The following is a 15523-nucleotide window of genomic DNA, read 5'->3' as shown; positions in this document are numbered from 1 at the left end:
AGATTGATAACCACCTTCCAGGTGACTGTCAGCTTTGGACAAAACCAGGTGCCCTCATTCTGACGTTTCCTCCAGCACCTATACGAGGCGTCGGGAAACATTGCTTTTAATCGAGAAGGTGCATAGTACAACTGATATAATAATTTATAAATGTTTTCTTTCATTTTGTCACATATAGAACTAGAAGCAGCATTGTACCAGATTTCTGTCCGGTCTCACTATCCATGGTGTGTCCCAGATCCCATTCCCATGCTAATTCATGTGGATCTCTGTTAGTACCCACTTCCTCTCCCAGTAAGCATACTGTATATAGTGGAGACCCTCCATTTTCTAATGCGCTTACTGACTGTCATATAGGCTTTAGATCTAACATCGGTTAAGCAGTGTTATTGGGTAGATATGTTTTATCCTGTTATAAACTATTCAGTGAGTTACAATGAACATCTGTGGTACATACTGTACATCTGATCATACCCACATACACTGCAGTGACCATTTCCCTACATTACTGACCTGTACACTTTGGGATCTCTCTCCCTGTCCCCAGCTGCTCCCAGCAGCCCTACAGATTGCTGCGGAGGAGAACGTGGAGTATCGGAATGGGCTTCCTTTGGATTACCTGGAGTACATGGGAGTACAGAATGCAGACTTGGTAATTACATTGTGTATTTACCTTTGTGCCTGCAGACTCTGAGCCCTGTAATCATGGCGGAGGTTTAACCAATTTTGTACTATTATCCTTGTTGAAATATTTCCTTTCTAATAGTCTCTGGGATTCAGACACGTTTATAGCGCCTATGAGGGCAGGCACAAAGCATCCAGCAATTTCAGGCTGAGCCTCTGTGGCTGCCTGGAGTTAAGAGGAAATTGAAAGCCACAGGTAACAGGAGCACGAACAATGATTTGTACTGCTGGTGCCATAAAGCCCTAGTGCAGCTTTATTTGTATTCATTCTTCTTCCAGAGACTTACACTGAAACTTCTGTTACACAAAACCTGTCACGTGTGCACAGGTGGTGTTTTGTGTGCTTTGTACTTATGTAGTTATCACCAGAAAAAGGCTTCCTACTTCACCCCTGTTTGCTTTGGAGAGAGGAATTTAATGATGGTTCTGTTTCTGCACTGTGCTCTCTCCCAGGCAAGCTTCCTCCAGAGAGAGCGGGGAGATATAAAGAGAGCCGGGCTGGGAGTGAGGTGACATCACTATAGATCTGTCAGACTGCTTAGCTCACTCCTGTGCCTCCTTCCTCTACACCTCTCAGCTTTCCTGCTATGGGGAGGAAGCTAACCAGGGAGGTAGCATAACGTGCTCTTCCCGGGGAAAATGGTATCTGTTGTCTGCTAACTAGAAATGCAGAAGAACTATTACAGTAGGTACGAGTATATGTATTTGCACACATGATTGATTTTAGATTGTTTATTTTGGAGATTATACACCTTGAATGTCCTTTATTTATTTATTTTTGCAAATCTTGTTTGTTCGCATAAGCATTTGTGAATATTAGTGATTCAAGTCTAGGGGACAACAAATGTCATTGTTTATAGTTATTTAACATAACTACTATCTGTGAACCTGTGACCGGGGACATACTCGGCAAATGCAATTTATGCTTTTTATTCTAAACACGTCTGAGGATCATTTTTAGATTTTTTTTTCTATTACTGGATATAACAATATACATTGTATTGGATATTTCCATTTTGTAATAACATTTTATAATACAGCATAATAAAAAAAAAAATGTAAGAAAAGGTAATTCACACACCGTATTTATTTATTTTAAGGATGTAAGAAAGCAAAGTAACATTTCAAACAATTAATCATTACACCATATAGGTGTACAGAACGTGTGCCCCATGTAGGGCTACAGAACGTGTGCCCCATGTAGGGGTACAGAACGAGTGCCCCATGTAGGGGTACAGAACGTGTGCCCCATGTAGGGGTACAGAACGTGTGCCCCATGTAGGGGTACAGAACGTGTGCCCCATGTAGGGGTACAGAACGTGTGCCCCATGTAGGGGTACAGGCCGTGTGCCCCATGTTAGGGGTACAGGCCGTGTGCCCCATGTTAGGGGTACAGGCCGTGTGCCCCATGTTAGGGGTACAGGCCGTGTGCCCCATGTAGGAGTTGTTGTGTTCTTGCTGTTTGTATGGACTGCAGAAGACATGGCAGCATATGGCTCTGTGGGATGAAGGAAATAATGATATATATATATATATATATATATATATATATATATATATATATATATATATATATATATATATATAGGACTATGTGACCAGTCTGATATAAAAGGCTCCCATGCCTGGCACATGGCTGTTCATTTCCCTTTCGTTAATCAGTTATCACTCCTGTTACTAAAACAAATGATGCAGAGAAGCCAGGCTTCCCGTACATAGTATGGATTTCTCATTGCTTCTTAGTCTGTTTCTTCTATTATTATTACTGTCTTCCACAAAATCTTGCAGTGCCATCCATTAAGGTAGGGGTGGGCAATAAACGGCCCCCAGCTGTTGTACAACTACATATCCCAGCATGCCCTGCCACAGTTTTGCAATTTGGTCATGCTAAAACTGTTGCAAGGCATGCTGGGATTTGTAGTATAGCAACAGCTTGAGGGCTGCTTATTGCCCACCCCTTCATTAAGGTAATACAGCATATTGTAAAGATAGAGGACCAAGAGGAGTCAATAGTAGGGGTATGTTCATGCAAGTGTCTACATGTGCGTATATGTATATATTCTAGGAGGAAAAAAAAACAAGGAGCACATGATTGTAAAAGTGTGATCAATTTTATGTAATAAAAAGCATACAATTCCATACATTCAAGTAAAGAACAATCTGTGTAGCCCAGCCTGCTCTATGTCCCGGGATCTGTCACCAGTAATCCGGACCAGAGCGTATTCCTGGGAACCGTCCGCTAATGAAAGCTATAAACGGCAGCCTCACTCCTGGCAAATACCGCTCGTCTCAAACGCTGTGCCTGGGACTGCCGCTCTCAATTCCGGAACCACGCTGGATACGTGATGGAGCCTCCATCCACCTAATAATAGATATCAATTGTTAGAAACACCAAGTAATTAGAATAGAAAAAAAAAACTCATCCGTTTTTATCCAACTGATCAAATCAGACAAACTGGAACAAAATAGGGGAGGAGAATTGTGTGCAAAGCCCAAATATAACAAGAGACAGAAAACAAAACGATCGAAGAGAGCAGGAAAGGGGAAACAAAGTAATGAGACTCAATTACAGATAAATAAAGACATTTATAATTTATCCAACTCAATTAACGAAAGATGAAACAAAATTATTGCAGAAGGGATAATCATTTGCGCCTAGCAAAACACCTTTATAGTTTTTCATTATTTTTAGATACAAATGGATATATTAGAACTGTAACTATTAAAAGGCTCTTCTTAAAACGAGGTCCTTTACAAAGAATTGAAAAGTATGTAGTGAATCAAACTGGGCTGAAAAATAAATCCAGATTCTGTCCGATTGAATGGAGGTAATTACATTGAAACATTTGCAGAATTAGTCAAAAAAAGATCTTGACGTTCTCTGTAATCAAATAAATGAGAGAGGTAAATTTATTTAAGAAAGAGTGGAAGCAATTATTCAATTAGAACATAATCATCAAATTGTGATTGAGTGCAGATAAGGGAGGGGGTATTGTGGTAATGACAGTTTGTTCTTTACTTGAATGTACGTAATTATATGCTTTTTATTACATAAAATGTAACACACTTTTACAATTGTGCGCTCCATGTTTCTCTCTCCTAGAATACTACTCTTTAGGCTGGGTGGAGCCTTGTATTAAGGTAGCTGCACGCTTGGAAGCGATTCCAAACGGACATGTGGGACTGTGAACATTACATTTCAGACATAAGTGTATGATTCTTTTGAATTTCCTGTGTATGTGTGTGTGTGTATGTGTATATGTGTGTGTATATATATATATATATATGCGCAGGAACAGAACCGCACACACTTAGTTAACTTAGGTGGGTGCTAAAGCCACATAATGTAATATACAGTGTCTTGCAAAAGTATTTATCCCCCTTTGCATTTTTCATGTTTTGTTGCCTCACGACCTGGAATTAAAATGTATTGTGTGAAGGTGTGCATCATTTCATTCACAGAACATGCATACAACTGTGAAGTTGTATTTTTTTTATATTGTGAATCAAACAACATTTTGGACAACATAACAGAAAACTTCAGCTTGCATAACTATTTAGCCCCCTAAAGTCAGTACTTTGTCGAGCCACCTTTGCGGTAATTACAGCTGCAAGACTCTTTTTATATAAGCTTGCCACATCTTGCCCCTGGGATTTTTGTCCATTCCTCAAGGCAAAACTGCTCCAGCTCCTTCATGTTGGATGGTTTCCGCTTGTGAACAAGTCTGACCACAGCTTCTCAATTGGATTGAGATCTGGGCTTTGACTAGGCCATTCCAACACATTTAAATGTTTCCCCTTAAACCACTCGAGTGTTGCTTTAGCAGTATGCTTCGGGTCATTGTCCTGCTGGATGGTGAACCTCCATCCCAGTCTCATTTCACAGGCAGACTGAAACAGGTTTTTCTCAAGAATATCCCTGTATTTAGCACCATCCATCTTTCCCTCGACTAATCAGTTTCCCAGTCCCTGCTGCTGAAAAACATCCCCACAGCATGATGCTGCCACCACCAAGTTTCACTGTGGGGATGGTGTTCTTGGGGTGATGGGATGTGTTGGGTTTGCGCCAGACATAGCATTTTCCTTGGTTTACGAAAAGTTCAATTTTAGTCTCATCTGACCAGAGCACCTTCCTCCATACATTTGGGGAGTCGCCCACATGCCTTTTGGCAAACTCATATCGTGTCTTCTTATTTTTATCACTAAGTAATGGCTTTTTTCTGGCCACTCTTCCATAAAGCCCTGCTCTATGGAGTGTACGGCTTATTGTGGTCACATGCACAGATACACCAGTATCTGCTGTGGAACTCTGCAGCTTCTGCAGGGTTACCTTTGGTCTCTGTGCTGCCTCTCTGATTAATGCTCTACTTGCCCGGTCTGTGAGTTTTAGTGGGCGGCCCTCTTTTGGCAGGTTTGTTGTGGTACCATGTTCTTTCGATTTGATGATGATGGATTTGATGATGGTGCTCCAAGGGATCATCAAAGATTTGGATATTTTTTTATAACCCAACCCAGATTTGTACTTCTCAACAACTTTGTTCCTGACTTGTTTGGAGAGATCCTTGGTCTTCATGGTGTGATGCATCTTGCTTAGTGGTGTTGCATCCTCTGGTGGCTTTCAGAAAAGGTGTGTTCATACTGACAGATTATGTGACACTTAGATTTCACACAGGTGGACTTCATTTCACTAATTATGTGACTTCTGAAGGTAATTGGTTGCACCAGAACTTTTGAGGGGCTTCATAGCAAAAGGGGTGATTACATATGCACATGCCAATTTTCAGAATTTTATTTATAAAGATTCTTTTTATAAATATTTTTCTCATTTCACCACCAAATTAGACTATTTTTGTGCAGATCCATCACATAAAATTCAGATTAAATAAATTAATAAATAAATTACAAGTTGTAATGTAACAAAAAAAGGTAAAAAGCCTAGGGGTTGAATACTTTTGCAAGGCACTGTACATGTCCATGAAACAATCCCCAAGGAGATCAAAAACGAAGCCAGCACACCATAAACTTAGTATAGCAAAAAAACAAATTGTATTATTGTACAGCCATGTTATGTCGGGTAGCCATATAACGTATGTCACAACTGCACTGCAGATAATTTCCAATCATACATAACTATGCCTGGTGACCATATGCAAAATCGACAGTCAAATGCCCGACGGCCATTTCGGTGGTACGACCACCTTCATCATGAGCACAAACCGAATGCTAAAACATTCTGTTTAAATAGGGGAAGTGGCACCAAATCAGACAAACACACATAGATCTCACCTGCTGCCAAAGGTCCAAGCTGTCCGCTAGTTATTGCACACGGAAGCAGCATCACTGAGATCTCCAGGTGTCCAGCCGGCCGCGTGACAAAATAAACAAACATACCCAGAATGGAGAACACGCTGCAAAGGGACCAATGCGAGCGTCTGATAGGGCGGGACCAGACACATCATGGCATGTTCATCAAAACAGGCCACTCGCCGGAAACACGTGACGTACATACGTCATGTGTAATGAATACACAGAGTATCACCACTCTGTTACCATAGTGACTCGCTTACACAAACTTAGGTGAGAACTAATAGAATAGATGTTTGACAGACACCAATATTCCGACAACTCAGTAACAAAGTATAAACACATAAGGATATATAGCATCCACACAGGGACAGTATTAAATCTCCGCATATATGCTATAAAAAATGGTGTGTGTGTGTGTGTGTATATATATATATATATATATATATATATATATATATATAATTTCCATATTACCCATGGAAAGCGGAAACCTTTCTTCTCTGCATTTGTACATGTAGTGCCATACCTGTACCTGTTGAAAACGCAAAACTCCTATTTATTTTTCTATTAGGTACTGTGTAAGTTTTCTTACTACTCCTAAGTGAAAAGGCTGAGAATCCCTGCACACTATTAGATTGCAGCATTATTGCATCCGCCAGGTTACTTTACAGTGTTTTTACTGCTGAGTTCATACCGCAATGTTTGTTCTGCGCCCTATTAGCTGGACCCGCGCAGAAATAGCTTCATAGAGAAGGTTCACACGCTGATGAAGAAGCTGACAGAGTATGCGCCTGTTGATGCAGCAGTAGACCAGAAGGCTAAAGCATTCCTACATGACTGTCTACCTCCTGTACTGACACACGGTATGATCCTGGCCTGTGTGTATTTTGTGAGGACTATGCTGTGGGATATTGCTGCTATGTATAAAAGTAAATGTTATTTTATGTTCTGCAATGTTATCTTACCCCTTTGTCTGTCTGTTATTACCCAGTCTTGTTTTATCACTATTCTGTTACTGTTATATTCTGTTGGGCTTTACAATTGGGAACAGAAGTAAGCTATAATGAATAAGTAGCCGGGGAAGATGTGTATCCATGGACATTAATAGAAAGGGCTCCCATATGTTAGATGTCACAAGTAAGTTTTTAGGCACTTTGTGTAAATAATTACTTGATAAATCTTCAGAGCCAAGCAGCCAGACATAAGTACTTGTCCTTTTTAAATCAACAATAATTTAAAAAGCAAAACCAGGTTGGTTTTGTTGTTGTTGCTGCTTTCAAAATATAGGTCAGCGGTATTACTCCCGTTCCTGCATCTCGTAGGCTATTGTATAGCGCACAGTGTGTGGAATTATAACCTTGTTAGGGTTTGTATATTCAAGTTGATGAGTTTTTAATCGATTCTATTGTGTCTTCCAGCTGAGAGAGATCACAGTGTATATGGAGCTGCAGTGACATTGGAGAACGGACATGTGTCAGATTGTGTCGTGCATCTAGAAAAAGACTCTAAGATAAGGTTTCTGAGAGGTGGGGTTGCAAGGTCAGTGTGCGCTGGAGACTTGCTGTTTTATACCAGTGCTTCCCAAACTGGGTGCCTCAGGGCACTTGCAGGGGTGCCATGGGTTGGTGGTCCAGTACCAAATAAAATGATTTTTAATCAGTGTGATAGGCAAAACCAGTGCAAATGGCTGCCAATCAAAAAATCTGTGGACAATAAGAAGCGCAGCCCTATTACCACCACATAACTACCTAAGGATGACATATAAGCACAATTTACTTCATTTAATTTTTGCTGAATTTCTCAATAAGAAACTTTTGGCCCAGGGGTACCATGGAAAATATGCTGATACTCTAGGGCGCAGAGATTCAAAAATGTTTGGGCACCCCTGGTTTATACACAATAACTACAGGAGTTTTTACATCTTTGCTCCACTTGTTCACAAACAAAATGTATTTCTTTATTTTAATCAGCCACAACAATGCAAGAAAAGCAATGGCAAAACAGGAAAGAACTTCCTTTAAGGGGTCATTGGCAGACTATATCAAGCACATTAAGAGAAGAATAATACATTTAGAAGACAAATTGCCGATGGAGAGAGAAAGGGAAACAAGTGGGGGGGTGTGAATAGATAAAACACATTTTTATTTGTATATAATCTTAAACATTTAAATGATGTGACCTTGTCTCCTTTACATGTCTTCACCAAACCTATAGTCCCCTCCGCCTGGACTGGAACATTGCAGTTTTCATTTTTGAAATGAAATAAATTGGTGCCTGAGGTTTGAATGAGGTGTGATAAGTGGGTGTGTGTCTGATGTGCAGTATCAGTGTGTCTGCTGGGAAAATTAGACAGATAAGAGGTACAATAAAAAAGATATAAATGCTTACATGTTTCCTTAAATAACACCATGTTCAGAATAAAGTAGGCTGTTGGGAGTAGGTCTGTAAATGTGTGTACTTGGTGTGATCACTTAAGCCTCAAATGTACTAAGCTTAAGGAACTGGACACAAGAGGAAACATCAGCCTCTAACAAAAGCTATTGTCTGTCTCCATCTTCCAGAATACACGGTACCAGTGTTCTTAGTTTACTTGTTGATTTAATCACCATTATTCAATAATCTGAATGTGCAGCAGGAACAGTTGCTGTTAGGGCATCTTTATTCTGAGACCTTTCTGATTTGATTTTGGCATCTGGGCACATAAATGGGCACTGAGCTGAATTATAGTACACCGAGCAGGAATAAAGCCTTCGTTATGATGTTCCCTTGCTTTATTGTGTTACCTTTTAAAGAGTAATTTTCTCTATTATATAAGCTATTTACCTCATATCTATTCATGTTTCTGAATGAGACATGTACAAGTCTGTAACTTGTTTGATTTTATCTTCCATATTCCTCAGCCATCCAGAGATGAGCTTAGAGAGCTCGTAGTTCATAAGATGTAAGAACAGTATGGGGCTAATGTGACTTACACCAATCACTATTGAATGTAGAACCTACAGAGAATTATTGCCATTTATCAGAAGTGATGTTTTTGTTATATCTGTAAATTTGTCTGGTGACAAGTAGTTACATAGATACATTATGTTAGTGTTTACTTTATAATGTCTAGCTCATAATTCCTTATGACAAATTTGGTACATATTACTCTTTAGTTTTCTTTTTCCATTGCTGATAACGTGTCCTTTAATATGTGCAGGTTGTGTAGTGAAGGCGATGCCTGCGTGTTGTATTACTCGACCGATAACTCCAGAGTGTATCACAAGGAGGAACCAAACAGCATTGATATTGATGCTGAGGTAACAGCATTCATACTGCTCAGTAAATAGCCGGCTTTGCATCCCGATTTTTTGCTACCTAAATAGGCTACATGATAACACAGATCTGCAAATCTCCACCACATTAATGATGTCACTTGTGCAAATTGTGGCTAGTTTAGACCACAGCTAGATGGCGCTAGTTTACAGCATATTTCCTCCATAACTCTTCATTAGCTGAGGGTTGTGACTTGTGAAAAGCCATATCAGAGCGGCTGCGGACACTGATAATCTGGACATATGTTTATTTGACTGCTTGGTGCATTTATTAAATATGCTTCATGTCAGTGCAATGGTTTAGAGCCTGATTCAGAAATAGTCGCAAATGCCGTCACAGCTGCGATCCCGTACACAGCGGATGTGCAAAAATAAGCCTATGTCGCAGCTGCCAGGCTTTGTCTCAGATCCGCCACTTGTGCTGTAAGATGCAACCATCGGTCGCACGTCGGTCGATCGTCGAACTTCTGAGTAACCCATAGGTTGCACAGAATGGCTATCGGAAGTAAGACATCGGAGCCATTTTATTGTTTATGGGATCACTGCCGCAAGCAGTGACACGTCTCACGCGTCTAAACCACCACCCCCATTTGCCACCCATAAACGGTCCCTACCTGTCAATTACTTTTGTGAATAAATTCTCTCAGGACCATTGCGGCATAACCACAGTGTGACTTATACACATGCAGTAAATAAATCGTCCATTTGCGAACACATCGGCACTGCGACAGTCTCTGAATCAGGCCTTTAGTACAACACTATAGAGTTATAGAATAGATCTCCTCCCTTCTGTCCATAAAGGAATATTTTTCTCTCACTCTTCATTGCAGCATGTGGATGCAGTGGAATATCTCCTCCACTCATACCCTACCTATGTGACTGTAGGAAACCTTCCGTGTGAAGAGCTGGATGATAAGGTAGCCATTGCTTCTTTTCCTCATATAGCTGCTATTGCCCGCCTACTGTAATCCTCTTTTTAGGAACAAAATACACGCTACCTGCACAAAGTGAGTTTTCTGTATTTGAAGCATGGAACTAAAATGCAGTCACTCCTAGTTTATTCCTGATCTATGATTTTTCTACTTCAGGGTCCATAGGGTATCCACAGGATACCTTGGCGTATAGGTGATGGCAGACATCAGGCACCTCAGAATTAAGTTTTCAGCCTCCCAGGATGCACTGGGGTCCCTCCCCTATACCCCGCCCCCGAGCCAAGGCATCTCAGTTTTCGTAGGTGCCCTGCTCGGAGTCAGATCACCATTTCAGAGGGGGGCTATTAAACAGCCCCTGAAGTTATTTCAAGGCAGCTTTGCTGCACAAGATAAGTCATCACAAGACGTCTATGCTGTCGCTCCTTCACCCCGCCGGACCAGAACGCCGGTACTGATCCGGGGTTCCTGGTGGGTGTCTGGAGTCCCAGCTAGCGGTGACCCTGGAATATTCCTGACTCTGGCCGGATTCACAGGGGTTCAGGTAAGCAGCGGGATCCCGCGGAGGATACCCGCTGATTCACAGTCGTTATTGTCCTCAGGCAGGGGGTTCCCTGAGGACAGGCTGCGCATGAAGCCAGGTACTGATCCTGCGCTTTCCACTAGACCACCAGGGACAGTGGGCTGAAGCAGTGTAGAAATGCTCCAGCGTCCCAGGGGTTAATAGCATGCCAGGGGAGCGCGCCTTCCTTGTCTCACAGCTTGCGCCTCCCCCGTTGCACAGTGCCTTTCCACAGCGGTCTGGTGGGCTGTGTCAGCGCTCCTCCCCTGGGCCCACCTCCTCTCAGCTCCTCGGCAGCCATTTTGAAGGAAGTGGCAAACGCTGCTGGAGTTTGATACAGGTGGCATCGCGGTCCGGGTCCTCGCATACCTCTTCTCCGATAAGGTCAGCGTATGCAGCACGGTTTCCTATCAGGCTCTGGTCTGTGTAGTTGATCACAGTGCTTGTAGTGCAGGTGATTTATTTCTGCATTGTATGTGACTATATGCTAGCGCTGTCTGACTGTACTTTCACTTCTGACTGTCAGCCATTTTACTATCCCTGTTCTTTCTCTGCTAAAGCCCGTGCGGTGTTGCAGGGTGTTCATTACCTCACAGTAAAAGTATTTATTTTTCTGGGTGGGGAGTCACATACACTCCGTTTACACTCATCATGTCTGGGAGTGAACGAGAATATCCTCTTCAGCTAAAATGTACCACATGCAATGTACAGTTAGCGGAGGGAGATGGGAACGCTGAGGGATTATGTAGGGCATGTTATACTATATCATGCCTGATTTCGGTCACTGCTCTGGTGCAGGAACCAGCCTGGGCTTGTTTTGCTAATGCCCTTACAACCCTTGTGGGCCAGTTGGCAACGCCCTCTGCATTTCCCCAGATGGGGTTATCGCAGCAGGCGGTAATCTCATCACCCATGCAGGGGTTCTCCAGACAGTTGATGGTACCGGAGGGTCTCCCGCTTTCGCCCCCCCAGGTCTCGTAGGAGCCTGTATGGGTGAATTCATTGTCCAACACGGTACAGCACCTAATGGACGTTTTACAGGGGGAGTCAGCATTGCGGCCTTCTAAGCGGTCTTTATTGTCTAAGACGGCTCAGTATGATGATGATGATGATGACGACATGACGTCTGAGAAGTCAATAAATCTCTTTGCCTGTAATGCAGAGATCTTTTCCTCTGTCACAAAGATACGCAGTTGCCTTTAGAGTCGCCGAGTGTCTGTTCACTCAGCGATGAGGTTACTGGGCTCCATGGTGTCGATGTTCGCCCATTTTTACTCCAGACCTCTGCAGAAATTGATCCTCTCCAGATGGACTGGGTTGCCCCATCGGATAAAGACACGGAGGCTCTTCTGGTAGACTCTCTGTCGGTCCAGTGGACCTTCAGGTTTGCATACCTCTTCCCTCCGTTCTCCCTTCTTCCTCGAGTGATTCGAAAATTCAAGCAAGAAGGAGGCATGCTCATGTTGATAGCTCCAGTGTGGCCCAGACGTCACTGGTACTCAGATCTTCAGAGTCTCTCCATAGACACTCTGATGCTGTTGCCTCAACGTCCAGACCTGTTGTCTCAAGGTCCTTGCCATTACCTGGACCTGGGTCGTCTGTCTTTGACGACGTGGCTGTTAAGACAGCCCTCTTAAGGGGTTTTTCCAGCTCTGTAGTTAACACCATGCTCAGAGCTCAGAAGCCTGCTTCTGCAAGAACTTACCACAGAGTGTGGCATACTTTCTTTGAATGATGTTGCCCTAGAGGCTATGATGTGTTTAGGATATCCAGGGTTTTGGCTTTCCTACAGGGCAGGCTTAGATCACGGTCTTCGCCTTACTTCCCTGAAGGTGCAAGTTTCTGCCCTGTCAGTGTGGTTTCAGAGTAGGATTGCTACTCTTCCTGATTGTCCGCACCTTTATGCAAGGTGTACTTTGCATTCAGCCTCCCTTTGTTCCTCCAGTGGCTCCTTGGGATTTGGCTGTGCTCCTGAGGGCTCTCCAAGGACCGCCATTTGAACCACTGGGCTCAGTGGATTTCAAATGGCTTACAGCTAAGACTGTGTTTCTTCTGGCCATTGCTTCGGCCAGAAGGGTGTCATATTTGGGGGCTCTCATATGTCGCCCTCCCTTTCTGATTTTTCATAGGGACAAGGCGGTGCTTCGCTCTCGCCCTGGTTTCCTACCTAAGGTGGTATCTAGTTTTCCACATTAATGAGGAAATTATAGTGCCGGCCTTTAAATCCCCAGACCTCTCAGCTGGTGAGGCCTCCTTGGATGTGGTACGTGCTCTAAGGATTTATGTTGACCGTACCAATTCATTTCGGAAGTCGGATTCCTTGTTTGTCCTCTATGGTTTCCGTAAGAAGGTTTGGCCTGCCACTAAGCAAACTTTGGCTGGATGGATTTGCGTCACAATTTCTGAGGCTTACATTCATGAGGGCCTTCCTGTACCATCCTCTGTTGAAGCTCTTTCTACTCTGTGGGTCCTTTATAGGCAGCTCGCCGTGGTGCCTCTGCTGTTCAGCTTTGCAAGGCAGCCACGTGGTCTTCTCTTTTGTGAGGTATTATGCATTTGATAACTTCGCTGCCCGAAGGAAGCATCCTGAGAGGCGGATTCTTCTTTCTGCACTGGAGCGTCACCACCTTTAAAGGATACTGCTTTGGGACATCCCCAAGGTATCCATCCTGTGGATACCCTATGGACCCTGAAGTAGAAAATGATATGGTAAGAACTTACCCTTGTTATCTCTATTTCTATGAAGTCCATAGAGTTCCACAGGACTCCCGCCCTTGCGCACCTGTTCTGCAGATGGGCTTTGTTCTGGTCACCGGTTTTTCCGTCTCCTACTGGTGAGAATGTGATTCTTGTGTGTTCCAGACTTTCTTCTCTCTCTCTCTTCTCCTCCTCTGGCCTATGACTTGTTACGTAACTGAGATGCCTTGGCTCGGGGGTGGGGTATAGGAGAGGGACCCCAGTGCATCCTGGGAGGCTGAAAACTTAACTCTGAGGTGCCTGATGTCTGCTGCCATCGTCTATACCCCAAGGTATCCTGTGGAACCCTATGGACTTCGTAGAAATAGAGATAACAAGGGTAAGTTCTTAAAATTGATGAGATAATGAGATATGGTAATAGCTTAGCAATCTAAATGATTGTGTGCTGATGGAGTAACTTGCTCTCTAAATTAATTGCATTAGGATAACCATTCGTTGCTAAGAAATGTTAAGTTTTTAATAAAATAACTTTATTTTAGCCAACAGTAGTGTATTTTTTATTATATCTACTGAATAGGCTTCCATCAAGTTTTACATTTGGCAAGTTTGCATTATCCTTCCCAGTATGTGTGTGCCAAGAGCTGCATGCAGCACTAAAGTATCACACTGGGAACATTCTCTTAATATTTCATGCTTTCTTGAAGTTATTTTTGAATTGTAAAATGTTTCTTGGTTTTGGGCAATCCCATCTAACCTGTCACATTTTGTACTTCATTGCACAGCTTGCAGTTGCCAATATGCTTTTTGAGAAAGGCCTACTCACCACCAAGAAACCATGCTCTGCATTACAAAGATCTGGAGAACACGAGTGATTAGCAACATTTGGGAATCAAAACATGTTTCCCCCCCCAGAATCGGAGAGCTGGGAAGAGGAAAACTCCAAACTTGTGCTCCCTTCCACGGCTTTTTGTGCCTTGAGACACTTGTAACCTCAGCAACGTACCAGGAGTAGAATTGCTCTGAGTCACTTTCTTAAGTCATTAGTTCCACACGGAGAACTTGGTGTTCAGGAGAGACATTGTCCTTGTTCTTCTGAAATCCATGTGAACCAGTGATAATAAAACATTTTCTAACTCCCAAGTCTGGTTGAGAATGTTGAAATCTGAATGAATTTGCTGCTGCTTCAAATCTTTTGGAGGTGGAAATTTACATGTCTATTAGTATTCATTATTTCTGAATCGGAGAGTTTTATGGAAGGACTAACCAATGTGAATATGTTTAATATCTGTGAAAGGAATTGTGCCAAAGCATTCGCCAGTAAATTACTGTGTTTTGTTGTTGTTTTTTTCTACGTTTAAAGTTTCTGTTGCATCTTTTATATACTGGAAATGTTTAAAGGGATCTTTGTAAAATATTTCTCTGCTGTGGCTTACAGGCTGACCTTATAATTGGCAAGAGATGCCTAGTATGCAAACTTCAAGTACCATTGTCTCGTGATTATTTCTCAGTGTCATTACTGCTGTTATGTTTACATTTAAATCTAGGAGAGTCGGCAAATATGATTTATAGAAACATCGATGACATCACTTCTTATTACCCTCCCAGTGTAACTGGCTCAAATTCTACTGTTCATCCTGGCCAACTCTCAGTAGGCCAGATCAATATAATTCTACTACTGCTATCCACGCACACATACTTCTCCTGTACTTTGGTGGAACTATTCTGAAAATAAAGTAAAGGTACTTAAAAATAATATATAAAAAAATAGCCTAAGAGTGGTCTGTTTATTGGGTTAATTCTACTCCAAAAACATATAAATATATTCGGTCAGCCTCTCACTATAACTGATAACTTTTTGCACATAAGTGTAAAAAATAAGAAGAAACTTTTTTTATTCTGGTTATCCTAACTTAAAACCTGTTAAATGAGTTAGTTCAAGTGAGATACATACAAATCTAATCTCCTCTTCCTGGAATTAAAATATAAATTACACATAGGTGCTCAGTTGCATGGTGATGGCATTAGCAGAT

The 15523-nt window shown here is 42.2% G+C and overlaps 1 protein-coding gene across 3 annotated transcripts in view; it reads left to right on the top strand.

The window, feature by feature from the left end:
- Positions 1–15069, top strand: part of RIOX1 (ribosomal oxygenase 1) — a 43524-nt gene extending 28455 nt beyond the window's left edge. For 2 of the 3 annotated variants that reach the window (XM_088477413.1, XM_088477414.1), the window contains exons 10-15: positions 548–652; positions 6713–6854; positions 7410–7530; positions 9191–9290; positions 10136–10222; positions 14276–15069. In XM_088477413.1, coding sequence (XP_088333539.1) covers positions 548–652; positions 6713–6854; positions 7410–7530; positions 9191–9290; positions 10136–10222; positions 14276–14365 — 645 coding nt within the window. In that variant the 3' untranslated portion in view covers positions 14366–15069. The remainder of the gene's footprint in view (positions 1–547; positions 653–6712; positions 6855–7409; positions 7531–9190; positions 9291–10135; positions 10223–14275) is intronic. The other variant, XM_088477415.1, reaches the window with a different exon arrangement.
- Positions 15070–15523: the final 454 nt, after the last annotated feature.

The sequence above is a fragment of the Taudactylus pleione genome, unplaced genomic scaffold (assembly GCF_031769625.1).
Source record: "Taudactylus pleione unplaced genomic scaffold, aTauple2 ptg000201l, whole genome shotgun sequence".
NCBI classification, from domain to species: domain Eukaryota; kingdom Metazoa; phylum Chordata; class Amphibia; order Anura; family Myobatrachidae; genus Taudactylus; species Taudactylus pleione.
This window is presented reverse-complemented; position numbering and strand designations above follow the sequence as displayed.